Here is a 26,242-nt window from a genome sequence, read left to right on the forward strand (position 1 = left end):
ACAGCACATTCAAAGTGCTCTTTGCACTTACAGGTGAAGAGAAAAACTGACTTTCTCCTTCTCCTGGTAATTGACTTAAATATGGGTAGGAACTATTGGACTCCATTCCCTTTTCCACTCTATGCTTGAAAAAATATATTTTTATGAGATCAGCAGCAGATATATCATCAAGGCAAGCAAGTCATGTTCTGTCCCAACTCTGCTGTCAAGGGTTCCACCAATAAGACACAATATAACCAACATTTAACACCACAAAGATCGGGAACAAGACAGATCATTGTTCTACAAAGGACCCTATTTCAGCAAACCATGAAAAACATTCTTTTATGGTCAAATATACATTTAATAACTTCTTGATCACATCCCCCCAAACAAGCTTTCATTATTGCCCTCATTTCATGCCATTACATTGGTCACATACATCTCTATAGTACACAGATCCAGACCTATAGTTGCTATACATTTCCTATCATTAACTGTCTTTGGGTCAATATAGAATTAGTAGGGTCAGTGTGGGAAAGAATAAGAATACTACCTTTTTCTGAGAGTAGATTGTTTGTTTAGCACCTTTTTGTAAGGAGCTCATCCTTTTGCTCTCTCTGGGTAGGGACAATGTCAAACATTATTATGAGTCATGGAACGTAGTATCAGTGACATGACAGTGACAGTAGAAACTTGGGTTTTTAGCTCAGCATTCTGCTGTGTAAACTATACTTTAATATATCCCATCTCTATAGGTATAATAGTTTCTTCTATGTTTACAACATCTCTTTGGAAAAATGTTAACTAAACGGGCAGAACAAACAGTAAATTCCCACCAACCGATCATCCTGGCAATGCTTTTATTTCTGGCAATTTTTTTTTATGTCAGCGAAAGACCCCCATACATTATAAAGCCACCCTCTGCTTCTCCATGAAAACATAATTAACTGCTATGATTGCAGCATTTCCAAGAGGACAGCAACCAGCAGGGAGAAACCAGTGACCAGCGGGCACTCCCTTCAGCTGAGCCTGTGTGGCCCTCAGAGTGGGGACAGTGAGCACCTTTAAAACCTACCAGCCCTGCAAAACTAATTTTAGGAATTTTAACTTTTCTTCAGTATTTGAGACCAAATTCTCACTGACCACGGTAGATGGAACAACCCAGGTGACCCCTTGCAATCGGTACGTGCCCTCCCTGAGGCTGAGAGGAAAGCGCTTCTAGGATAAGTTTGCTTCAGCTCCCAACAGGAGGATTTGACTTTTCATTTCAGTGCTCTGGCAGATAACGCGATGTTTTCTGCTTCTGCGAGGCTCAGTTACAGATGTGTGGTCATTTAGGAAGAAAAGAGGGCCCGTGGCCCCAACACATTTATGCCACTCTTATCCAGAGAACGAAAGGGTATATTAACCTTTCCACTTTATTCTTTCTTTCTTGAACTTCCCAGGCACCTTCTTTTCACTCCGTGTGCTGGCTTTCCCCGGAGCCTATTCCTGTCCCAAACCTTCCCCTGAGAGGCAGCAAGGAAAGGGTGCCACGCTGCAGCTACCCGCGTTTCTAGCGATTTCTTTACCGAAGTACCCGGTGGCCTCTGCTGGAGGGGTAAATCAGTTCACCCCAGGGAGGAACATTGGGGGACAGTGCGGGGGGCGGGGGGAGAACATCTGGGGACAGTGAGGAGGGGACGGGACACAGACGCTGCAACTTAGTTCTGCCTAACAGTTGACAAAAATGTAAAAACATTCAGAGGAAGAAAGGTTTCCCTTTTCCTTCCTTTTAGAAAAATGGGAACACAGAAATGCCTTCAAAAACTGAAAGTCTCTCCACTTGTCCCCCGAGTCTCCCTAGCCTGTTCCCCAAAGTGCTCACAGACTGCCCCCCCCCCACTACCTAAGCACAGGCAACTGCTTCCGAGAAGGGGAGCAACAGACAATATGGAGAAACCATCACCCTTGGGAGAATTCAAGAAAAATCCTTAAATAGTAAAAAAGTGTGTGGGGGAGGGGGGGAGGTTCGGTCAAGAAAAATGTTACAAGAGAAAGTGAAATCTAAGTGTAGGAGGGAAAATACATAGACCAGCTAGGACAGGACCGCCATAAAAACAGAGGCCATGAAGAGACGAACTATAGATGAAATAATGGGGGGGGGGGGGGGCACCAAGGGAGTAAAAAGTGGAGCGACCGAACAGAGCAACGTGTACCTGAGTCGTTACTTGATATGCGACTGGATGTCAGTGAGTGGTGATGACACATTTGAGTTCTTAGAAAGTCCCCGATTCCACGAAGAGCACAGTAGGCGGAGTGTCAGGTGTACCGAATGGAGCCGCGAAGGCGCAGATCCGGGCCGCGCCCCGTCCCGTCCCGCCCAGGCGCGGGTGCTCGGGCGCACGTGGCCCGCGTCGCCAGGCAGGTACGTGGCCCCTGTTCTGCGCGCAGAGGCTGGGCTGATGGCCGGGAAGTCGCGGCCCGCCCGATGGCATCCTGGATCCGAGGGGCGCCGAGAGCCACGGCGGGTCCCGGGCGCTCAGCGCTGCGCCCCGGGCGCGCGGGCCTCGGCCTCCCCCTGCTCCTGCACCGGCCGCGAGGCCTTGTCGGGCTCCGGAGCGCTGCACGCGTCCGGGAAGCGCGGCCCGAGCCCCGCGAACGAGTCACAGCACGGCGGGCTCTCCTCCTGCACCGGGTGGCCCACCGGCTCCTCTGCGCCGCCGCCGGGCCCCGCCGGGCCCTCCTGGGAGTTCTGACTGACGTAGACCACGATGATGTCGCCTTTGAAATTCATCACCTGCCCGCTGGAAATAAACGTGGAGTTACTGTTTCCAGTCACATTTCCTAAGGCGGAGAGGAAGAGAGAACACGCAGGGGGTGAGTCATCGATTCGTGGTGAGAACTGGGTCTTGTGAGAGGGAAGTTTCCCAAGGAATAGAGGGGCGATGGGGGCCCCTCCTCACCCACACGTCTCCTAATGCATCGGGCACACCCAGGAGGTCCCCCATCCGTCCTCCTAGTCCCAGGCCTAACTGCAGTCCAGGAAGAATGGGGGGTGGGGGAGAGAAGGGAGAAGACGAGGGGTGATGAGCCAACGGGCCTCGCTCAGGTCTTGTCATTTGCCACATGGGACCCCGGGAGCAATGGCAGGAGCGCCCGATAATGTAGTATAGCAGACAAGATTCCACAGAAGGGTGCGTGCGGCCAGGTGTGACCCCGCGGCAGCCAACAGCCAGTGGCCCAGCTATGGTCCTAAGCATCAGGCAGGGAGGGGAAGGCTGGAGCGAAGGAGGTTGCCGCCTATTAGGACCCCAGAGCCTGCCTCAGCCCAGCCTCCTCTCTGACCAACCTCACACCTGAGGCCCCTGTCACCTGGGTGCCTTTATGCCTCCCACCTTCCCTGGAGGTCCCTAAAAGCTCAGCCCTGGAGGGGGCACCCAGGCTCAGCATTTAGTAGAGGTTAATCAATTACCTTCCTTAACATTATTTATTTAACTCCTGGGGAGGGGAGGGGAGAGAGAGAGAGAGAAGAAAGAGACTGTGAGAAGCAGGAGGAAAAGCTTCCTTGGTATAAGAAGCAGAGGAGAAGACCCTGGCCTGATTCAGAAGACTAAAATGGGGGGAAAAAATCAGTCCTATAAATCACTCTTTCCTTCTGAACCCTGAGGAATGTTCTGTCCCTAGGGGTTTCTATCATGACTTCTTTGTTGGTAACTAGATTTAGCCTTTCAGAAAACGAACAGGAAGTTCAACAAATGCTAGGAAATCCGCTACCTCTAATTATTCTTTATTTTAAAGACGGATGCTCTGCAAGTGTCCCAGGCAAAAACTGAAAATAAAGACCACAAACCAAGCAGACGCAGAAGTGCTCCTGACACTCAGCATCACAAACGGAACCTCTGCTGACCATGGCAGGTGAACATCAAAGCAGTTCCTCGCTATGAACATCCTCATCTTTTTTTCTTCTCCATTGTGACAAAACTTAATAAAAATTTACACAAATAAAATTGTTTCCATCACCACGCCACACGAAGCGCGCCTCTCCAGATTTGGAAGATGTGTTTTGGATGATCTAAAATACCAACGGCGCACAGGATATTCCTTTGGGGAGCTTTCCCCTCACCCAGATCACCTGCAGAGGAGCCGGGACTGAGGCCCAGTAGCCCATGAAAATGCAGGGATTTCAAATGTGAGCAGCAAACTGAAAGTCACATGGGCAGATTTGTGACTCATGCTATTTCTTCTTTAGGCAGTTATATGGGGTGCATTCCAAGATGGGTAGTGGAGAGGATTTATTTGCCCAATAAACCCCCAAGCAAAACGGGGGAGGCCAGCTAGTATTTCCATTCACCAACTAGCCACATTGATCCATGTTCTCCGTTACCTCTAGAACAGACTAACGAGTGATCATAACATACACTGAACTCCAAGCTAGGGCTGTGCTCTCTAGCATGTCTGTGTCTTTCTGCTGCTACCAGTTACCAAGTTAGTTCTCGAGTACGTTTTCACCAGTTGAACTCATGAGGAAGTCTAATGAAAAGTGAGAGGCTAAAGCAAAATGAAAGAATGTATCCACAAACCGCTGAACTGGTGGGGCGGTGCGCGCAAGGCAGCTGCCGACAAAACAAAACGAAACGAAACATGAAAAGTCCCAGAGAACTTTGCACTCAAATTTGTTTTGCAAATGCCTGTAACTTCTCTTTCCACACCAAAGAAGCAGAAACTGGGAGTTAAGGTGGCATTGTTAATGTAAATAAAGGCTCAGGAAGCTATAATCAACCAATACATATGGCCCTATCCTAGCATGTAATATGTTTCAAAGTGAAAAAGTGGTTCAGATAGGAACTTGTAAATGACTCTTCAAGTAACCCGGCAACTCCTGATCAGGGCTGTTACAGGGACTGCCATAACAGCAGCAGACGGGGTGGGTAACAGAGAAATCTCCCTGGTTAAGGGACCACTAGTTCATTAACATAAAACGGCAAACTGAGAAACCCCAAACATGCATATGCTATAGACATTCTAATCTCATTTAAAATATACCTTGTCTCTGTAATAAAACCAGTGATTCTCAGTTGCTTAGACATAAGCATCTCACAGCTTACTTCTTCTCGTTTTTAATTATTACAACGTCCCGGCCTTCTGGTCCTGTTGTTCTTCAATCTGGAATGAAACTACACAGAGGCCATCCTAGCCACTGTGTGACTGGTGTGGGTTTGGTAATTCAATCCCACCTCTCCTTTGTCCTCTTCCTATGGAGACTCATCTGTTTATGTCATGCTACATGTGATTTCTCCATCATTTAAAATTTTACTTTCCAACAGGTCATCGTCACGAATCCACCGTTGTTGATCTTATTCTTTGTCAGAATTTTCAGTTTGTCTGAGCTCAGGGAAAAAGTCATGCTTTTACCATCTTGCGCATCAAAATTTTGTGTTATATTTTTTCACCTTAAGCATGTCAGGCCGTGCCACCGCCTCATGGCAGACAATATCTTTGATATATCCTACAGGATCTATGTTCTTGTTTTCTATTTTTTTCCCAAATGGAACTCAACCCTTTGTCTAAGCGATGTATTTAAACATTTCAGAATCCTTTGATTCACAGATTGGATCAAGAGTATTATTTGGGAGGGGGCACATTGGGGAAAAGATAGAAACAAAACCTCCAAATTCCTGATGATTAGGATGTAAAACAAGTTACCTTGAAAGAGTATGAGCTTCTCAAATAATTTGATCATGTCCAAGTCCATTCCAACCATGCCAATTTTTATGAGAGTCATAAACTGGTACAGACTAGACTTTTTAAAAAAATTCTGATTATCTAGTAACAATAAGTGGCAGCAGAGCCACCTTCTAAGGCACATGACCTGTCCAGTCACACAGGGCCCTGTACTCAGAAGGACCCCAGACTGCTTTAATACTCTGTAGTATTCATCTTGAAATTCTTATTCATTGCTGCACAAGGGGCCTTCTATGTGCAGTCTTCCCTGGGCTCTGGACATGATGTAACCTGTCCTGAGCAGCAGGCAGCTCTTGGCCATATTGCTCTGGTATGCCCCCCACGATGCCCCAAGTTAGCATCACTTTTAGGAGGTAACATCCTGTAACGTGGACATGTTTTCAATATTGCGGAAGTGCTTGCCAACCTAATTTTCTCTATTGACAAAGAACTGTTCAGTAGAACACTGAGTTGCAGAGACTATTCACCTGTGTCCTTTAAATAAGGATCCTGTGATGTGTGTCCCTGATGTCCAAGCCACCTGTCACTTGCCATAGAATTGTCAACACCAAGTTTCTGATGTAGACCTGAGGCATGGCCCTTTGAGAAAAGGTCCACGACTGCACCGACTATTCCTTTAATGCCTTGCCTACAATCTCTCGTTTTGTCCTCTTTCACGTGGAACGAGAACTAAGTCATTGCCACGCAGTCTACATGCCGAAGCCTCCAAGGGTTTTATCCCTGCAAAGCTGCATTGCTGTCTCTTGGTCCTCAACCTCAACAGCAAGAATTGTTAGCGACTCCGTTTCTGAACTGTCCTGAAGTATTGAGCAGTGTTCGCAGAACCGATATTCATGCCGAGCCACCTCATTCTCTGCCAGGACTGTGACCATTAAGGTGTTGGTTTACAACAGGTCAGCTCACATGCTAAGGACTGGGGTTGGTAAGCATGGCAGCCCACCAGGCGGGGGCAGAAGGGCCCGGGCATACCTGAGTGACCCCTTGGGTGTGAGTGGCCAGGGTGCTGTGAGCTGTGGTCAGTTTGCCTTACAGAGGGCAAGCAGAGTGTGGGCCGGGCTGTGGGTTACATGGACAGAGACGGAGCACCCGTTACGTGACAATAGTGACAGAGACACCACCACCAGCCCAGAACAGGGGCAGTGATGGCCTTACTAGTCCCGGATAGTGTTAGTGCTCTTGAATCCCAAGGAAACAGACGTGGGAAATATACTGAGCAGTAAATGCTATCTTTCCACCCTGTCTTATTAGGGGTTCTCAATACATCTTGAAGGCAGAAAGGGGGCTTTCCACTAGAAATCCAACCAACTTTTCTTTTCTTTGCAGGAGTAGTTCATCCTGCTGACCATCTCTGGTTTGAACACTCATCTATATAATTCTACACGAAAGCCCGCGATCTCATGTCTTGTCATTCAAGTTGGCTGGGGGCTGAGTAGCACTGGAGTAGATCAGTTTAGAATGAGTTGGGAATATCCTGATCCTGTAACAACCCTGTCCTCAATTGTCCCTCGCTTAAAAGAAGTGATTCCTTAGCATGCGCTGTCTACCTTTCAGAACAGAAAGGTTGTACAGGGTTAGGCGAGCTGACCCCGGATGGCCGATCAGTCAGTCGCCATGCCAGCAAGCTGTGTGGCTGGGTAGGTGGCAGCTGTGGTGTGTCAGGTTCAGCGTGGTTGCCATGGTTTCTGCAGGTGATGTGTGGCCCCAAGGAAGCCCTAGGATGTCTGCTGGTGGGGGGAACTCCTCCCTTGTTGGTAGCTGGTAAGGGGGGAATACGAAAAGGGAAGGATGGTGAGGATGAGGCTGAGCCTTAAAGAGGCCCGAGGCAGTTAGTCCATCCATAGAGCCTCTAGGAAGACAAGCAAAGCAAAAGCCCCTCCAGTCTCCTCCGGGCCCCTCCCCCTTATTCTTTTTGGGAGAGCTTTCACCTGCAAGGCATTTATTTTAACCTTAGTTCACCTGCAGAAACAGATGAGCTGGGAGGCATGTGAAAGAAAGCGCTTTCCTCAGAAAAGAACAGGTGTGAGCGAAACAGTAACTTCCTGAGACAGCTGGCGGAGGGGACTCCGAGGCCAAGGCAGCTGTCACCTACTGCGCAGGCCCTGGTGGCCTTTCCCGGGGGGACCTTCTGGGCCTGGCCTGGGCCCGGCCCCACGCTCAGCAGAGCCGCCAGCTCTCCTGGGGCTGTGTTTGCCCTTCCTCGGTGGCACACTGCAGATTCTGCGCCACTCGGGGACCAACACACGGCATCGGGATCACTGGCGGCGGCGGAAGGGGAGGGAAGCCATGGTTTCGGGTCACGGCTCCGCAGTTAGGTGACAGGATGTCACAGCAGTCTTACTCGTCTCCCCACGCAAGGCGACTGATAGAATCAGGCCTGAAGGCGAACCCAAAGCATCATTTGGGAGCCGGAAGGACAGGGTATTAATTAAATTAGGAATTTTGGAGAGTTTCTAACATTCAAAATGTGTTCGTCAGCTTAACATGAATATTTAATGTGACTTAACGAGGAGAACTTTCAGGTAACTGGGAACGTTAAATGCAGCGTTGGGTTCCACGGAACAAGGGGCAGATAAAGCAGCCTCTCAGGAGCAGCGAGCGGAGCCCTGGCTTTGCACAGGTGTGCCAGGAATCTCTGCTTATCAGGCAGAGAGAAGCAGCTTCATTTTAAGAACTGAAGCCCCGACAGAAGTTACATCTTCAGCAAGGGAATGCACACTCCTCTTCTCAGAAGCTTACTGTGTTGTTTAAAATGCATAATGTATGAATATTAAATCACAAGAACTCTAGCAAATAAGACCACCCAACTCTCATTTAGATAGTCTTCCAAGGAAGAGAACTAAAAATATACACAAATATGCTCCAACTCCCCAGGCTGTGCTGGGTGCTTTCGGGATTTCTTAAGAACTGCTTTTGTAGTTCACCCATATGCTCACCGTGTGAGTTCCCTTTCTGTGGAAATGCAAGCTCTGGTTCAGGCGTTTGGAAGGAACAGGTGTAGGATGATGAGGGAAGGGCAGCAGGATTTAAGAGTTCCATTCCGAACCATGCTTGAAATTTACTTCCAGGGGTTTATGAATGACCCCCTTCCCAGATGAGCCCCATCAGAACAAGGAGAAGGCACGCAGAACTGAATTAAAGTATGCAGTGGGCCAATTTTTCATATATTTCAAAACACTGACTTTGAATATCAATGAACGCTCAATATTATTACCGAACAGGTAAATTATAAAATGTGTTGAGTTGGTGGAATCAGTGAGCCCTTACAATACTTGGCTGAAAGTGACCCACAAGCTGTTGGGCAGTGTTCCAACAGGAGAGAGACGGAAGAAAGAGGGGGACTGTCTGTCACTTGAGAGGAGGGGAAGAAAAGGGAAGAATACTGGAGTAGGAAAATCTTTATCGGCCCTCTGAGGATGGAAATGGATGGTCAAGAATAGTCACTTCAAGAAAAAGTGAGACCCAGGGATGGGAGACTGCACGCAGGGGATGTAGGGGCCAGGCACGTGTCCGCCAGCCTCCGGTGCTCTTGGCCGCCAGGCACTGGTCTTGGACCTGTGCCACCTGGGTCTCTGCATCCTCTACCCAGGACATGCAGGTGTGCCCAGGATACCAGTGCCAGTCCTTCTACTCCCCACTCGGTCCCGCGCTCCCCAGACCAGACTGAGGAAGTGGGGAGCTGAAAGTGAGTGAGGAGACAAGCAGGGAGCTCTGGCCTCTGTTTCTCCAGTTATTGACGACTGGAGGAGTGAATGCCTGCACTTATGAACACTTATTCACTAGCACACAGTGACCGTGACACCCTGGGAGAGACAAGATCAGGTGTCGCAAAGGTCACGGTAGCTCCTTTGATGGCTTGTGGTTCCCAAGAGATGGGTTGTTGATAAGGATGAGAGGGTGCCAGGCTTGGGGAGAAAGACCCCAGGACGAATCGTGAAGGGCTGCCAAGGGCACAGAAGGGGACGGTGGCCACACAGCAGCATGCCTGCCATCCCTGGTTCAGGAAGTAGCATTTGAGCTGGGACTTGAAGGACAGGAGGGACTGCATGCTCTGGGAAAGGGGACAATGTGGAAACAGAACCATTCCTGCTAAAAGGGGCTGACGTTGGCCAAGGCGTGGGTGGGTGAGTGGGTGAAGAGGAACAACAGACCAAAGGTTAGAGAGAGGCGGGCCGTGGGGGGCTTTGTCTTCTCAAACTACTGATTTTTTTTGTGATGTCCATTCCCTGACCTCAATCCCTACTGGTTTCCCAAGCTTTTCCAAGTCCCCATGGCTCAGTGGACCCTCAATAAAGACTTGTAGGAAAAACAAATATGTAGCTGGTGTTCATGAAGAATCATTGGGGGCCCTGTAAATAAACAACTGTCTCCAGTTCAGAAGTGGCTGAGCCAACTAAGTGATTTCAGGAGCCAAAAGCAAGCCACTGGCCAACACTAGACACATTCATTATAAGCTGATTTTTCTTTGACATGAAATAATTTTCTAGATATCATGAGAATTATCCAAACTCCAGGCGAAAGGGCTTGTAACCAAGGTAACCATAGTCACGTCAAAAGGTTAATGATATAAGATGCAAATTTAAGACATGGTTATGTAAGACATAACCCAAAGTATGTTTTCTCCTGTCATTGGTCTTTGCTAATAATTCTCACTGGTCTTTAATAAGAGTTATAACAGTGCTAACACAACCTTGACACTGGGCATTATTGTTAAAGGGCAGACTTGTAACAGAGCTCTCTGAAAAAGCATCATCCTCGAAAGAGTGTGGGTGCAAAGGAGATGCCCTTCTCTCCCAAGGAAGTGACTAGTCATTGTCATTTCTCTAGAAACCACTTCATTTAAAGTTTTTAAAACACCCACACATAAAAATCCAACACCCCATTAAAAATGCCATGTCAAGGCCTGAAAGCACAGTGGCTTTTAGAAGGTCAAATAGGATTAGACCCCAAGCTCACCCACTTTCACCCATTTTATAGAACATAAATTATGAAAGTTAAAAAAAAATAAAGAAATAATGAGAGAGTGCTATTTTGACCAGAAAGCAGAAGGCCTGTTCATGTAGAGAAGTCATTATGGAAGGAAGAGCCTCCAAAATCAATCTGGCTGCTGCTGCTTCTCAGGAAAAAATGAACTTGGCCGGCTTGCTGGCATCTGCAGGCAGGATCTCTGTGGATGTTTTGCATGGCTGAGCACCAGACAGGACAGAAAAAGCAATGTAAACTTTTTGCAAATTAACACTCCTTAGTTGATGATACACTTTTTCTTTCCCTTTCCTCCAGGCCTAGGTGTTTAGAGCTGGAGAAATAAAAAGATCATGAAGACCAGACAAGGGCACACTGTTTTAACTCTTTACATCAAGGGAGAGCACAGATCTGGCTTCTGGTTTCATGACACTAACGAAAAAAAAATCTCCTTAAATGTGGCTAACACTGCTCTTCCAGGAATGGCTAATGATTTTCACACAGTGGCCAACGTCACCTTCCTGGCGTCACCAGTTGAAAACCCTGTCTGTCCCTGGCATTGGTATCAAGATGTGGCCTCTGCCACATGGAGCTTCTGCCTCCCCTCTTCCTCAGTTCCCCCGCCCATCCCGCCCACCAACATAGTGTTCTGTGTGTCTCCACAACCAGTGGGGAGAAAAGTCAGTGCTAAAACGAAACAGAACAATAGAGCTAAACTGTTAGTAATGGAAATTCCTTAAAATCTTCAAAAGAAAATATTGAGGTGTTCTAAAGGAAAAACACATCAGTTCTTTGAAACACAGCCCCAGACATAAATATCTCCTCTGCTGGGTCTGACTAAGAACTGCTATTACAGAGTTCATGCCCCTGCGAATGTATGCAGTTGTAGCAAAACCACAAAGCCTAGGAAACACTCAACTACAGAGTTCTACCGGATAAGCCAAGAGCCCTCATCGGCAAGAAGCAGACGTCTCTGTGTTCAGGGCTGGGATCGAGCTCCCAGGGTTATGAAATAATTCAAAGACCCGCTGTTAGCACTGCCTGTAGTATATAAATGGGCAGGAACGAAAAAGAGAAGTGTCCCAGCGTAAAGGTGGCCCATGGATGGAATTTTTAGGGTACGATGGGGAGAGAGAGGATTCTGGGAAACTCTTAAATAGTATATATCCATATATTCATTTTTCTGGAGAGTGTCTATAGCTTTCAGAGAATTCTCAGAGGTCCCTGACCACCCCCATCTCACCTCCACAAACACACGAGCCAGAGGAAGCCCAGTTCCTTGTAACTACATGAAAAGACAGAGGGTGTTTTATCCTCCCCCCAAAAGTTTTAATATTATAATTGGTGGGCTATTCATGCTCAATAGGTGGTGCAGTGATAAATCTTTTATGATCTTTAATTATAAAATGATCCTTGGGGCCAAAAGCATATCACATGCAGTGGTTACAGAAGGGCCTGCCCACATGACGCTTCAAAGGACCCTTGCCTGCCTCCTTAACTTTGTATAGAACCAACAAGCTACTCTCAATAAATATTAAATAATGGAAGGTTAACTAAACCATTTTGTTTTGCTCTCCTGAAATTTATAAGAGCTTTCCTGGGGGATGGTTTGAGGCCTACGTTGCTTAAAAAACAAACAACAAAACCAAAACAAAAAACCAACGAGAAATCTGAGGGCATGTGCAGATGGCGGCCAGTCCCAAGGTCAGTGCTAACTTTGTCTTCAGGGGTCAGTGCTGGGCTTTGAGGTCTAACTGCATCATGAGAGGCCTGAGCAGGAAAAGGACATGTGTAAACGAAGGGACAGCCCCAGGGACAGAGGATCAAGTCACAGAACAGTTGGGCACAATCCACAGACCCAACGTGGGGACTGAATTGTAATCCATGCCGCCAAGAGGCTTGGCTGGAAAGGATGCCCGAGATTAATGTTTCCCACCTTTAGCATCGCTTTTCCCTAAATGGCCCGTGGCACCTGCCCCAAAACTGCAGGGAGAGACCAACAGAGTCACTTACCAGAGGCAGGTGGCTGGTCGCTGGAGGGGCCTCCAGACCCAGGGCCTCCCCTGCCGGAGCTGGCAGGCCCGCCGTCAGCCCCACCCCCGGGCTGGCCTCCGGGCTCTGCGTCGTCCCTGGCTCCTTCGGGCGCGAGGCTTGCGCCATAGGCGCACTGGGGCAAGCGTCCGCTCCGGGGGGCAGCCGGAAGGGGCTCCCCGCCCTCTCCAGGAGGGTTCCCGCAGCCTGCGCAGCCATCGGCCAAGCTGGAGGCTGCCCACTGGGGACAGCTGCCGCCCTCCACTTCTTTCTGCAAGTACTTTTCGCAGGACAGGGGAATCCAATCCGTCCCGCACGCGGGCTCGGCCACGGGGCAGCTTTCCGGATCCGCGGGGCTCTCTGCCCCAGTGAAGCACTGGCTGAGGCTGTCGTTCTCCCCGACCTCCAGCGGCTCAGGGAAAGGGGGTGCGGACCTGCTCCCAGGCGGAGGGAGGGATAGTAAAGAGCCTGGGGTCTCGGGGGGCCGGTCCACGTACTCGTCCTCCATGGGAATCTGCTGGAAGGGGTCCCCCTCCGTCTCGCTGACCAAGGTGAGCCTCCCGGCATCTTCAGCACGTGCGCAGGTTCCACCGCCCGCACACAGCCCCCCGCAGCCCCCGCCTCCGTCCGGGCAGCACATGTCTTCAGAGAATATCTTCTCTTCCAGGGTCAGCAGTAAGACGCCCTCACAAAGGTCGCGCGGGCTGGAGGTTTCCGTAGCAGCGCTGCTGCAATTGTTGCCAGGGGCCTCCTGCTGGGCGACAGTCGGGGGCAGCGGCGTTAGCATCCCGACTTTAGAACGTGGGTCTGCTAGACGCATGCTGATGAAAATGGTGTGTGTGGTCCTTATTTCCACCCGGAAGACCAGATGGAACACTCACCAGACAGCACTTGGTGTCATTTACAATTCCAGAGCGGGGAAGAACCCAACAGAGAAAGCAGCCAGAACCGAAGGCCTCTCATGCCATTCCCATGAAGAACCTGTTCACAGGGGCCCAAGGGCAAGAGCCAACCCAAACAACCTCACGACACTCAAGTTTGACTACAGACTCTCCATCTGCATTTAAAAAACTCTAAACAAACACTGAGCTCTAGTGAGGAGGTTTTGTTTCTTGCGGTGGTGGAGGTAGTAATTCTGAAACTGCTTTCTCTGTATTCTGGAATTTAGCAAATGAGTAAACACAGTGAGAATAAGAGGAGGCAGGTTTCCCACTGTTGGGGAGAGGACGATTCACATACGGAACAAGGAAAGTCAGAATGTGCTGCGGGATGGGAGCTGGAGAAATCGGTATGAGCTCGGGGTTTAAAATGTAAATATTTTTACACCTAAGAAGACAGATCTAAAGGACCTAGTGGGATAACGAGTGAAATTTTAATATCAAACGTGGACTAGATAATAGTATTGTACCACTATTGAACTTCTTGATTTTGATAAGTGAACCCTGGTTATGTAAGTGAAGGTCCTTGTTCATAAGAAATTCACAATGACACATTTAAGGGTATTGAGGCACATGTCTGCCATTCACTCTGAAACGGTTCAAGAAGACAAGACGTACATCCCCAAAGACGCACGTAAGGAGAGAGAGCAAACAGGAAAGCAATGTGACAACGTGTGAGCAGCTGGCAGACATGAGAACAGCGTATGTGGGGGCTCTTTGCGCTATTCCCCTGCTTCTTATAATTGTGAGAGTATATCAAAGTTAATAGTTACCAGACCGATTACAAGGTAAAGGGGAATGGAAGCGCTTCCCTTCCAGGGATCTGTACCAGGTGACCAAGATCGGCACTAACAGCAAGATCGGCACTAACAGAGAGTGTGATCAATATTCGTGCACAGAGGTGACAGACGGAATGCAATACAAACGGAACAGCATTTAGGATGCAACCTGGTCTGGGCTTTGGGTCTTTCTGAGGGGATCAGCCCTGGGATTTGGGGTCCCACACCCTCAAGGAAGAACCGCTTACACAAGGGGCTTCAATATTTGACTGACAACATCTGAGCCTGAGGGTGAAAAGTACTCCCAGGAGTATTTTAAATTTACCTTATTTCCACGTAGGCGGCCGCATGCCTCATTGACCCAGCGCCACAAATTGGCTAGAAAAACAAAGCAAGGTAAGGTCTTTGGATTATTATTTCCTGTTTCTAATTCAATATCACTGACCACTATGTCAGTTCAATATTCTCTTTCAACATAACCTTCTGCATGTCTTTCAGTAAAAGTTCCTGAGAATGAAAACCTTCAAAAGAAAATGGGCCAATCTAAAGACTATAAAGACATCTTACTCCTCCTCGTCCCATCAGAAACAGAACCTTCTGATCCATGTGACGCAAAATATGATCCACTAATGTTCCACCGAATACAGGCACACTTGAGGGTGTCGGAGCTGCTGTTAGGACGACAGACCTTCTCGATCCCTTAACAATTTTTCTTTGACTGCCAGCGACTATGCTGGGCATCACACGGGAATGAAGATGACATGGGTCTAGGGGACAGACTCTCCAGTGAACTAGCTCAAATATATGTACAAGAAAAGTCAGGTGCATACTGGAAGGCTGCAGCAGACCTCACTGTATTCCCACAGGCCCCGGATCTTTTTCAACTATGCTCTGTTGCTTCTCAGAAAAAGGAAGACCGTGTTCTGTGGCATATACAAATTATATCTTTCTTAAATGGAAGTGATGAAACGTAAGTCAAATCCATGAATTTTAAAAAATCTATGAAATTATATCATACAAAGATAAAATTTTATCCCATCGCCAGTGAATTTTAATGTTGAATTCATGGTTGTCAATTCTCCACTGGAAGATAATCACATCATAATGACAGCTGATGATACCTATGATGTGACCTTGCCTGGTTTATTTAATTCTCTGAGCCTCGGTTTCCTTATCACAAAACCAGGGAAATAACAGTGTCTTCCTCATAGTGCTGTTGTGGAGATTTAGTAACTATTGTAGTCCCTCTATATTGTGGTTCAGTTATTGCGGCCTCACTGTATCACGGGGTTTTTAAAATATTACATTTAATTATTTATCGCGAATTTCTGGCTATATCACGGAATTTTGCGGTACTGTATATGTATGTTGTTAAAGTTATGTAGGTTTAAGAGTGTAGAATAAATGTAAGGTTCCTACATCGCGGGGGGGTCTGAAATGTAATACCTGTGATAAGTGAGGGAATGCTATCCTCATCATTATTCTTATCACTTCTTTTCTATAATTTAAAAATTCCATAAAAGTTCAGATCCTCCAAATAAAAGGAAAGCTGTAGCTCTTTCCTTGTAGGGATCAGTACTGGACAGTTACAAATGGCACTAAAAAATAATATTTGTACATAGAGGTGATGGTCATAACTACTATGATAATCTCTCTCCTAGATGATTGCAAAAGACCTCCTAAGCGGTGTGACTGCATCCCGACATTTGCTTTCTACACTAAACCAGAGGGCTGTTTTTACCTCCCTTCGCTACAGACAAGGAACGAGGTCCTTAGCGAGGTCTGCAGGGCTGCGAGGTCTGGCCTGGCCTCCCCACTCCGCCCACGCCCTCCAGTTTCATTTCACATGTTCTGACCCTCTGCTTCCACGGCACCAACCTATCGATCCCTTGACTCCCTGCTCCCCAAAACCTGAAATTCTCTCTGCATGGAAGGCTCTGAATTCTCCTTGACCCCTCAGGCTAGTTAAGTCCAGTTTGTCTTGCAAATCTCAGCTGCTGTCTTCTCCTCTGAGAGGCCCTGGCTGACGCCAAAGCTGGGAACTCTCCTGTGTTACCTGGTCACCGGGAGCTCCCTCTGCACCTCCCCTGTCAATACTCAGCCTCACGCCATAGGCCCATGGCTGCCCCACCCACCAGAACACCTCCTCTAGGAGGGCGCCCACTGCCTCTGCGTTGCCAGTCCTGTCCCCAGTGGCCGATAAGCATGTGTTACCCGATGGGATGAAGAGAAAGCTAACAGTCATGAATCCCGACTCACTAACCGCGAGGCCATCGTCCTCATGGATGAGATGGCAGTAAGGGATTACCAGAGGCAAAAACTAAAGAACACGCACTATTCAAATCCCTTGTTACGCTGTTGTTAGAGAAGTGAAGATGCATTAAATAAAAACACTCAAGGCCCTGGCCGGGTCACTCAGTTGGTTAGAGCATCATCTGGTTACGCCAAGGATGTGGGCTTGATCCTGGTCAGGACACACAAGAATCAACCAGTGAATCCGTAAATCAGTGGACCAACAAATCGATGTGTCTTTCTCTCTCTCTGTCTCTCCCCCCCAACCTGCTCCCCACCTTCCTGTCTCTCTCTCAAATCAATCCATAAAAAAATACTCAATAATAAAGAGACTTTAAAAAATTGGATTAACATTGCTCTCCACTTAACACTGGTATCTTCGACCACTATCTTCCCTCTTTAACTGATCTTTTGGTTGCCCCGTGTGCCACTGGGTCATGTAATGTTAATGGAAACAGCAAGAGAAGCAGGGTTTCATGCAGCCCATGGATGTCATGTGGGAGAACTGAGCAGATCACAGCAAAGCAGCAGTAGGAAGGTAAACATGGGAACGAGTGAAAATGGAAAAGGAGAGCGAGACAGTAGTGCCCCGAAGGAGAAGGAAGCATTAAGGAATAGCTTCAGGAAGCCTTGAAGTGAAAACTTACACTTTTTAGCTTTATAGTATAAAAGTCAAACATGATGTGATATAAAAGGACACTATCAAACAATTCTTCGGTAAAAAAACAATTACTTGCAATAAACAAGATTAACCCTTGGCTGTTCATTCTCAAAATGAGCACCTAAGTTTTACTGAACAGAAGATAACTTGTTTTCATAATTTTAGATTCATTCTGCAAGGTAACAACCCAATCAAAGCCTTCCCTCCACCGTTGACCTGAACATTTTGTCTCTGTTTAACTGGGTGCATTAAGAATGTCTGTATTTTAGGGTACATGCAACAACCGCCATATATCCAACATCCCATAACCTGTACCGTGTGAACCAATAGTTTGGGAGTCATCCGGGTCCTGACCCTGCAGTGTTTTTGTTCGCTTGTCCAGAAATAGACTCAGTGGGTTTGGTTTGTTCTGCCCGAGGATGATGAATTAGGCACTTATGCTAATCAGGTCGCCGTGTGCAGTCAGTGGGTGCTAGCCACGTCTTCCAAAGCATAGACCTAGAAACGTATCCATAATTTTTAAGATTCATTTTCAAAAGCCACCATACCTGTGAAGGCTTTCCCTCGTTTTCTGTAGTAAATGCCGGAGGTGACAGCGGCAACTAATGCCACACATATGAAGAGAAGCAGGATGATTAAACTGGGCAAGTAAATCTGAGGCTCTGTGTTGGAAGAAGGGGAGAAAACAGTGTCAGGGGTGATTTCATTGTGGTCTAAGCTTAACAACAAAACCCTTTCAATCAAAGCCCAGAATCAAGGACCCTGGTCTGGACCGAGAAGTCTGACGGTCCCGACCCTGACTGGGTTTGTCACAGAGCGCTCCCATTCCGAAGGCTGGAGTTACCAGCGCGCGCCCCATCCCGCTGTCCTCCAACCCCAGCAAGGCCAGCCCAGGACCATCCTGAAATGCTTCTACTTTAGAACAGTTCAAGTCACGCTTACCATGCCACCCACGTCCATCTTTGCCCCCCCCTACGCACACCTCAGCCTCTGCAGGTGACTGCCTCAGAGGCAGAAGGAAGGCCCTATTGTATCTCTTTCCAAATAAGAACAAAACAACACAGCACCAGGGCATTGCTGGTCCTGAGAACAGAAGCGCAGCTGCCCTGCGACGTGTTTCAGGCATTTAGTCTACGACGGTGCGGATGCAACCATTCTTTCCATCCCCCCGTGAACACTTCATGCTAGACCTTTTATATGGGGTCGGGCAAAAGTAGGTTTACCAGTGTTCATATGGAAAATAATGCAATAATTAATAAATACTAATACAAGAATAAACTCTGTGTCTTGCATACTCACAAGAGTAAACCTCCTTTGGTCGCACCCTGTATTAGAAACTCTTGGTTTATGTGACCCGGTATCCAGGACTCTGCCTTTCCTCTCTTCTCTCTTTTCAGAAGTAACTTTTGATTCCCTCGGTTAGTTTTAACATTATCTTCACAATGGTGTTTTACAGATGCTGTTCTTACTGTGTGTAACTGCATATCCAGAACCTTTGATGTTCTGTCTCTGAAAGTGTCCAGTCTAAATCCCTGATTCTCCTAGCTGAAATTCATGAACCCTGTTACTCTGGAGCCCAGGTTCTCCTGCCTCATTCGAAAGGTCTCCACACGTATGCTGTGCCACGTGCTGCCGTGATGGGACCCGCCCCTACACTGTCTCACTCACCTGGACAACAGCAGCCATTCCTAACCGTCCACTTTCTGCCATTCTTTGACACTCTACTTGAGATTAAATTGATCTACAAAATGTTTCATAAGTAATGATAGCTATATTCTAACAAGTTGCTAACTCTGCTTGGTGACCAAAATCTACCATAGACACTCATACTGTGACCACCATCACCCTACCATATTTGGGCGTTTTCATTCATGTTTGTAGCTCAATTTTTTCACACACACACACACACACACACACACACACACTATTAGTTACCCATTCCAGAGTAGAAAAGAATCAAGTAAATAACATCTCTGGAATTAAAATCCTGACAAAAAAATGAACTGCTAAACTGCCCGTGGTGGGATGAGATGCAAAGGGGGAGATGAGCCCTCCAGACAGGGTTCATTGGGGGGTATCTGGAAGAGCTGACCAGAGCGGGCACATCACCAACCAGCCTGCTCTCTTGAGACATACCGTTTGGTAGTTTTGCGGACTGCAGAGAAGAACTGCAAACCACGTCTGACTTATCAGTTCCACGACGTGCTTCCGTCGCCCCAAGACCGGTACAGCTGTCGGGGGAAAGGGAGTTCAGTGCTTTACTTTTATATTCTTGCTTTTTACAAAGAGCTACAAGAGGCTCTTCTCCATTAGACTGCTAGCTGCTTCAGGAAAGGAATCTGGGTCTTCCTGGGTGTTTGGATCCCCAGTGCCTATCCGCACATCATGCAGGTGGACAAGTGAATGAACAGAAGTAAACATTGGGGTGGGGGGAGCAATGGGGGAAAAATGGGACAACTGTAATTGAAAAACCAAAAAATAAAAGAAATTATAAAAAAAAAAGAAGTAAACATTGCCCGTGTGTCTAAGAACTACTCCGAGGGTACGGTCTGAAAGACGGTAGTGCATTGGTGTCTTCGGCACAGAAGATTCCAAATACTTCCATTGCTAAGGGATAAACTTTTGGTGAATGTGCTTTTGAAGTTGAAAAGACAGAAAATCTCTTCAACATGAATTGAATAAGTGGATCAGAAAGTAAATCTTTAATGAGAATTAATATATTTGGAACTGAAGGAATCATTGTATTGATTATTAATATCCAACAATAAGCATGCAGTGAAGGAGCCAGGTTCCACTATAGAGATGCTAACATACATGTGAAATGGTACATAAGAGATGATTCATTCAAAGTGATTAGTTACTGTACAGGACTGGAAACCACCTAAATGACTATCACTAGGACACTTATTAACTCAATTATGGCACATCTCTGCAATCAAATATTACATACCTATAAAAAGCCATGAAGATCTAATGAACTAATATGGAATGAGCTTCCTTCAAGATATATTATGTAAAAAAAAAACCCACAGTGTTTAGACTATGAAAACATTTATGTGGTGCTCAGCTGTGTGTGGCTCAGTTGGCTAGAGTGCTGTCCCATCACCAAAAAGCTGTGGATTCGATTCCCAGTCAGGGCACATACCTAGGTTGTGGGTATAACCCCGGATATGGGTGCATACGGGAGGCAACCAATAAATGCTTTTCTCTCCCATCAGTGTTTCTCTCTTTTCCTCCCTCTTAAAAAGCAATGAAAAAGTGTCCTCAGGTGAGGATAAAGGGGAAAAAAATTAAAAGAAAAACATTTATATGAACATGAGGCTTCTCTATGCACACACACACACAATCTCTGGGAAAAGGGGGTGGTGAAGAAATCGTAAACATCATCACTTATTTTCAACTAAATAAGGTTAGAAAAAGGAAGAAGGAAGCTGTGACTCTAAGTCAAAGATTGAGCCAAAAATAACTCTAAAAAGTAACACCCAGTGTCTGTCACGTCAGGTTGAAGAGTTGGTTGGATGGGTTTTATTTTGCCCACAGTGAACAGACAGATCTTTTCCCATTTTGAACAAGGCTTTGAGAGAAGCCTCACCAAACTCAGTCCGTCTGTTTTCAACCCAGAGGAGACCATGCAGGTTGATTTTTAAATGAACAACCTCCCTGGGCTCCTTCGTCATCACTTACTTGGTCCAGGGTTTACATTTTTCCGTGGAAGAAAAGACGTCGGAGAAATAGCCTGGAAGGCAGGGTTCACACACCGTGTCTTTGTTGAGCTGCACTGTCAAAAAAAACACCAAAAACCAAAAACCAAAACAAAACGGACAAACAGAACAAACAGAAACCAAACAAGGACACTTAGAGACCGGCCAGGAGGGTGGTCCAGAGGACAGCTACCAGGGACTGCCCCGCTGCCCCGTGCCTCCTCATCCATCCCTGGCCTTGCCGCCTGTGTGTGGCTCGTTGCTCCAGCCCCATAGGCTGCAGGAGCCCACGAAGCCGGCAGCAGGTGCAGAGCCATCATGCTCAGGGGGATACCTGGCTCAGTGTCAGGCCTCTATGTGGCCTTCACCTTGGACTATCACACTAAGGCCAGTGTCTGAGTTAGGTCCTGACCCTCTGCTGTTGAGAGCTACTGTCCTGGCCACCGATGCTCTGTTCCCTAGCCAGGAGCCTGCTGTCTGCCTTGCTTTAACCAAACACCTGTCTGATCTCCCCTTTCAGCCTTTTTGGCTTACATCAAAATTATCAACATTCATCTACAGAGAACGGCAGTCCTTTTATGGCTTTTAAAGACAACTTCTTGGCCTGACCTCCTTTGACCACCTTCATCTCTCCAGTCCAAGTATGAGAGTGACAATACTTTTCTAAAACAAACAAACAAACAAACAAAAATTCCTACAGGTCTCTTTCTCTTTCTCTTTAACCAAAGTTGGTAGCAAACTTTTCCTATAAAGGCCCATATAGTAAATAATACCCTTTGCAGGCCTTCTGGTTTCTGCTGCAAATACTCATAGGATAAAAGCAGTCATAGACAGTATGTTTTAAAAAAAGGATGTGGCTGTGTGCCAGTAAAACTATTTTCACAAACACAGGTGGTGGGCTGGCTCTTGGACCCCTGCCTGAGGTCACAGCCCTGAAAGCAGGAATTGATCCTGCTTAGGCATTCTTCCACTCCCTCATATTCCTTGTAAACTATGTCATTAAAATAGAAAATGTCTCAGATTTCCTATGTCTATTACCTTCATTGCTACTGACACCAAAACCACAAATTACTCTTGAAATTAGTAGCACTTCTGTGATTTAGTTTCGTGAATAAGACACTAAAATAAGGAATCGCATGGTCTTTGTCCAGAATCAAGCACGAAGTATAGCCCTGATTTCTGCAATCGCCTCTGTAGGTAGGGTACCTGCCCCTTTCATCTATCTGATTTGCCTTAAAATAATACTAACAAAAGCCCGGTAAACATCTAGTCACTCACACAAATTCAAACAGCTTTTAAAAAGATAAACACACTCTAGAAGAGTCACCCTTAAAACCTCTAAAGAGGCTTCCTAAAGAGCACCAAGCGCATTGATTTCCCTCCCCTGGGCTTCCCTAACTGCTCTTTCTAACTGACCTGCCCGGGCATCCTGCAGCTTGCCTGTCCCTGTTCCCTTTCGTAATCACACTTCTTCCACTTTACAGAAGAAGGCACACTTCTTACCTACCCCCAACCCTGCTATGGGGCCAACCCTCTGAGATGACAAACAAGTCAACAGGTGGAAATACTGGGGATGGCCACGCTCCTGCGTGCAGAGCACAGCATCTGTCTCTCCCTGGCAGAAGTGTGGCAACAGAAACAAGGTAACCGGGACCGGGCTATGTTGTTCTGGATTCGAATACAGTTGACCCTTGAACAATGTGGAGTTTAGGGGTTTTGATTGCCCCCCCCCCAGGTAGTCAAAAATCCACATACAACTTTTGACTCACCAAAAACTTAACTACTAATAGCCTCCCGTTGACTGGAAGCCTTACTGATAACAAACAACACATTTATTTTGTAGGTTATATGGATTATATACTGTATTCTTACAATAAAGTAAGCTAGAGAAAATAAAATGTTCTGAAGAAAATCATAGGAGAAAATACTGTACTATATTCACCACTACAGTAAGTTTTTAAAAATCTGTATATACGTGGACCTGCACAGTTCAAACCCATGTTGTTCAAGGTCAACTTTACAGTGCAAGGTAGAGCAGGAATGACATTTCCATGGCATCCCTTCTCTCCTCCATCTGTTGCCAAAGAATGAACTGTTCCCAAAAGGGCAAGGTAGAGAGAACATCGATCAGAAAAAAAAAAAAAGCAGAAAATGTGACAGCACCTTTCTTCATGCAGGTGACAAACTTGCAGAAAGGCTCTGGGCCTTGCCTGAGAATCAGATTTTAGAAGGCAGCCAGCTGTCACAGGGAGATTTATTTTAAAAATTGAAAAATCAAGTCAATATTGGGGTGATCACTTTTTAAGTTACATCAATGTCTAATCAGCTGTACACCTGAAATTAATGTAATATTGTGTGTCACCTGTAATTAAGCAACTGAAAAATTTATTTTTAAAATATCAAGACAGGCTTTTTCTAAGAGAAAGCTTGTCTGGTTTCACTGAAACATTTGATAATCAGGATTGATTGTATCGGTTAGATTCTGTGATGGACATTTCCTGTCCAAGTATCCTGGGTTAAAACAACATGCCTCTAAGGGAAAGACCAGCAGGTATAAACAATTTGTCACGTCTTGAAAAAATTGCTTTGGTATACTTCCTAGAAGTTGGGAAGTGAGTGAACACTCTCAAGAGTCAAAAAGATTTCTTTTTCTTTACTTTCAAGAAAATGGAAGGACACAGTTCCTAAGTGTGGAATCATTAAACGCAACTTTGATGGCACATCACTGTGTGATCCTGGACATGAAATGCAGGGGGGGCTGACAGAATTGACCTGCCCCAGAAGTCCCTCCTTAGCCACTTAGTTATGTATGTCAACAAGTTTCTCAGCACTTAGTGGAAATAGAATTAATGTTGAATTCTGTTGCATTTTAGGAATAAGTTGTATTTGACCATGAAGATATGAGCTAATTAAAAAAAAAAAACTCCATTCATTATGAAGTTCATTATGCCTTTACTTTTTAAATTATAATAAAGCAAAATATAATCTATTCATTTTGACCTAGTGTGTAATAAATGTAGTAACAACTTAGTCCAGAAGAAGTGTTTTTAATCCTTAGAACCTGGAGTCACAGGATTCAAGTAGGTGCCTATTTTTCTGATTAGTAAAAACCCTCCAAGCACAAAAATACATTAGGATAAAATTCTGTGGGGAAGGTGAAATGGATACAAATCCAAGGAGGGAAAGAACTCTGTCCCACGTCCCACAGTTAAGGCGAGGAGTGCCTTTTTAAACTGATGATGTTGAGTATCAAATTGCTACGGTGTTGACATCCATTGAATATTTTAGAAAGTGTTACTATTGCTGTCATTCCTGGAAACTAAGTCCTTAGCAGCTCCTTAAATTCGTAATAAAAAATAATTGACCTGTCAACTTGAAAATACGCTGGGGAGCGTTATGTTTTGCCCCCTCCCCAAATTCTGCTAAGGAGGTGCACAAGTTTTTGTTTGTTTGCTTGTTTGTTTGTTTAAGTTGGAGGACCCTGCATTATCGGGTTCCCTCCCAAGGCGGGGAGCCTAAGGCTTCTCAGACGGAGAAGCCCGGAGACAGCATGTGGGCCAAGCGCTCACATGCCCCCGTTGGAACCGGACCTGGGCTCCGTTCCCCGGGGACCCTCGGGCTCCCCCAGCGCCGCCTGGCTCCCCGGAGCGTGAAGGACGCAGGGGAGGTGGCTCCGAGCCGGCCCCGGCCGCGGGGTGGCTGGCTGCCGGACTCGGTGCGAGCGGGCGGCGCGGGAAGCTACCCCGTACCCGGGTGCCGGGCGCCGGAGCCGGGCGCGCACTCGGCGTTGCGGCGGCAGCAGTGGCAGTCCTCGCTCCAGTGGTAGCCGGCCGTGCAGGCGCAGCGCCGCGGGGCCGTCCGGTTGCCGGGCTCCACCGCCACCAGGGCCTTGCCTGCGGGCGAGAGAGACGGGGCGGACGGGCAGTGCGAGGACCCGCGGCGGGGCGCGCACCTCCCACCCCGCGCCCCGGGCGCCGCGCCCCGCCTCCTCCCGGCACTGACTCTTTCAGGACGAGTCCCCTGCGTGCCCTCTCGGCTTCCTGTGCCGGCGCTAACGCGGCCCAGTGGGTTTTCCTCTCTCAGTAATGAAAAGTCATGTGGCTTTTTAAGAGTCAGTTTTCACGCTAGTGGGAAGATGAAGGCTTGGGGAGTGGGTGAGTACTATTACCTTGGCTAATGCAAGATAGGCTTCATAGCTTCCTGGTTTCTAGTAAATTCAAAAGTGACAAACAGTCTCAACACAAAAGCTGGGTAGGACCTAAGAGAACAGGCTTTCTGGAGACCGGAATTCCTCCGGAGATCCTGCAGGGCTGTGATTATTCAGGGTTGGAAACCCGGGGTCACAGTGTAATTAGGTGAGTGGAGGGGCCCGGGGTTGGAAATTCATCTCTCCCCACTCACTCAGGAGAACAAGTTCGTTTTTTCTCATAACACACAGCCATGCGCTCTGCTGTTCCCCCCGCCTCCCAGCTCTGTCCAGACAGGGGATGAGTGGGCCCCGCTCACACACGGGTGACCCTGTCACCCACTGATCCACGTTTGCAGTTTCACCTGCTCGCTAAAATGTCACCATCGCCCCCAAGTCAATGCTCCTGGCACTTCTGCAGAATTGGGAACAATTTCAGCCACTCAGTGGACAGGCGTGACCCCAGGTAAGGGTCACCAAGTTGACGCGTTCTGCCTTATATGCTTCAGCTCTCATAATGGAAACCAGCGTCCTTTCTGTGGTTCATATAGTGTCCTATCTGGGGCATTTTAGCTTTTTGTTGGTGATTTCACCGTTGAAAATGGCCTCCAAGCACAAAGCTGAGGAGGCTGGGATGTGTCCGATGGAGAAAACACGTGTGAGATAAACTCGGTTCAGGCATGAGTTACAGCGCCATTAATTGTGAGTCCGATATTAACGAATCACAATATTTATTAAATAAGCTGCCCTTACACAGAAACACACATAAAACATGGTTATGTGTTGACAGGCAGACAAAAATGCTGTGGCCAGAGGCTAGCAGGAACCTGTATTTCTCCTGGGACTTGGTGTTGCTAGTTCAGTGTTTGCGGTGATTATAGATAACCACACTGGATAACAAGGATTGACTGCGCACGCGCTCGCGCACACACGCACACACACATGATACAGCACGATAACATAATTTAAAACAGACCTTCTATCCCTAC

At 47.1% G+C, this 26,242-nt stretch overlaps 1 protein-coding gene across 1 annotated transcript in view; it reads right to left on the minus strand.

Moving 5' to 3' along the window:
- Window positions 1–2,290: 2,290 nt before the first annotated feature.
- TNFRSF11A (TNF receptor superfamily member 11a) overlaps window positions 2,291–26,242 on the minus strand; it is a 50,475-nt gene continuing 26,523 nt past the window's right edge. Inside the window, exons 4-10 of the mRNA XM_090285420.1 lie at window positions 24,817–24,960; window positions 21,051–21,144; window positions 19,503–19,597; window positions 17,915–18,028; window positions 14,739–14,791; window positions 12,679–13,450; window positions 2,291–2,808 (exon numbers count right to left, since the gene is read on the minus strand). Of these exons, the coding sequence (XP_090141546.1) occupies window positions 2,504–2,808; window positions 12,679–13,450; window positions 14,739–14,791; window positions 17,915–18,028; window positions 19,503–19,597; window positions 21,051–21,144; window positions 24,817–24,960 (1,577 nt within the window). The 3' untranslated portion in view covers window positions 2,291–2,503. The remainder of the gene's footprint in view (window positions 2,809–12,678; window positions 13,451–14,738; window positions 14,792–17,914; window positions 18,029–19,502; window positions 19,598–21,050; window positions 21,145–24,816; window positions 24,961–26,242) is intronic.

This window comes from Furipterus horrens, unplaced genomic scaffold (genome assembly GCF_987537825.1).
Source record: "Furipterus horrens unplaced genomic scaffold, mFurHor1.1.pri manual_scaffold_8, whole genome shotgun sequence".
Lineage (NCBI taxonomy): Eukaryota > Metazoa > Chordata > Mammalia > Chiroptera > Furipteridae > Furipterus > Furipterus horrens.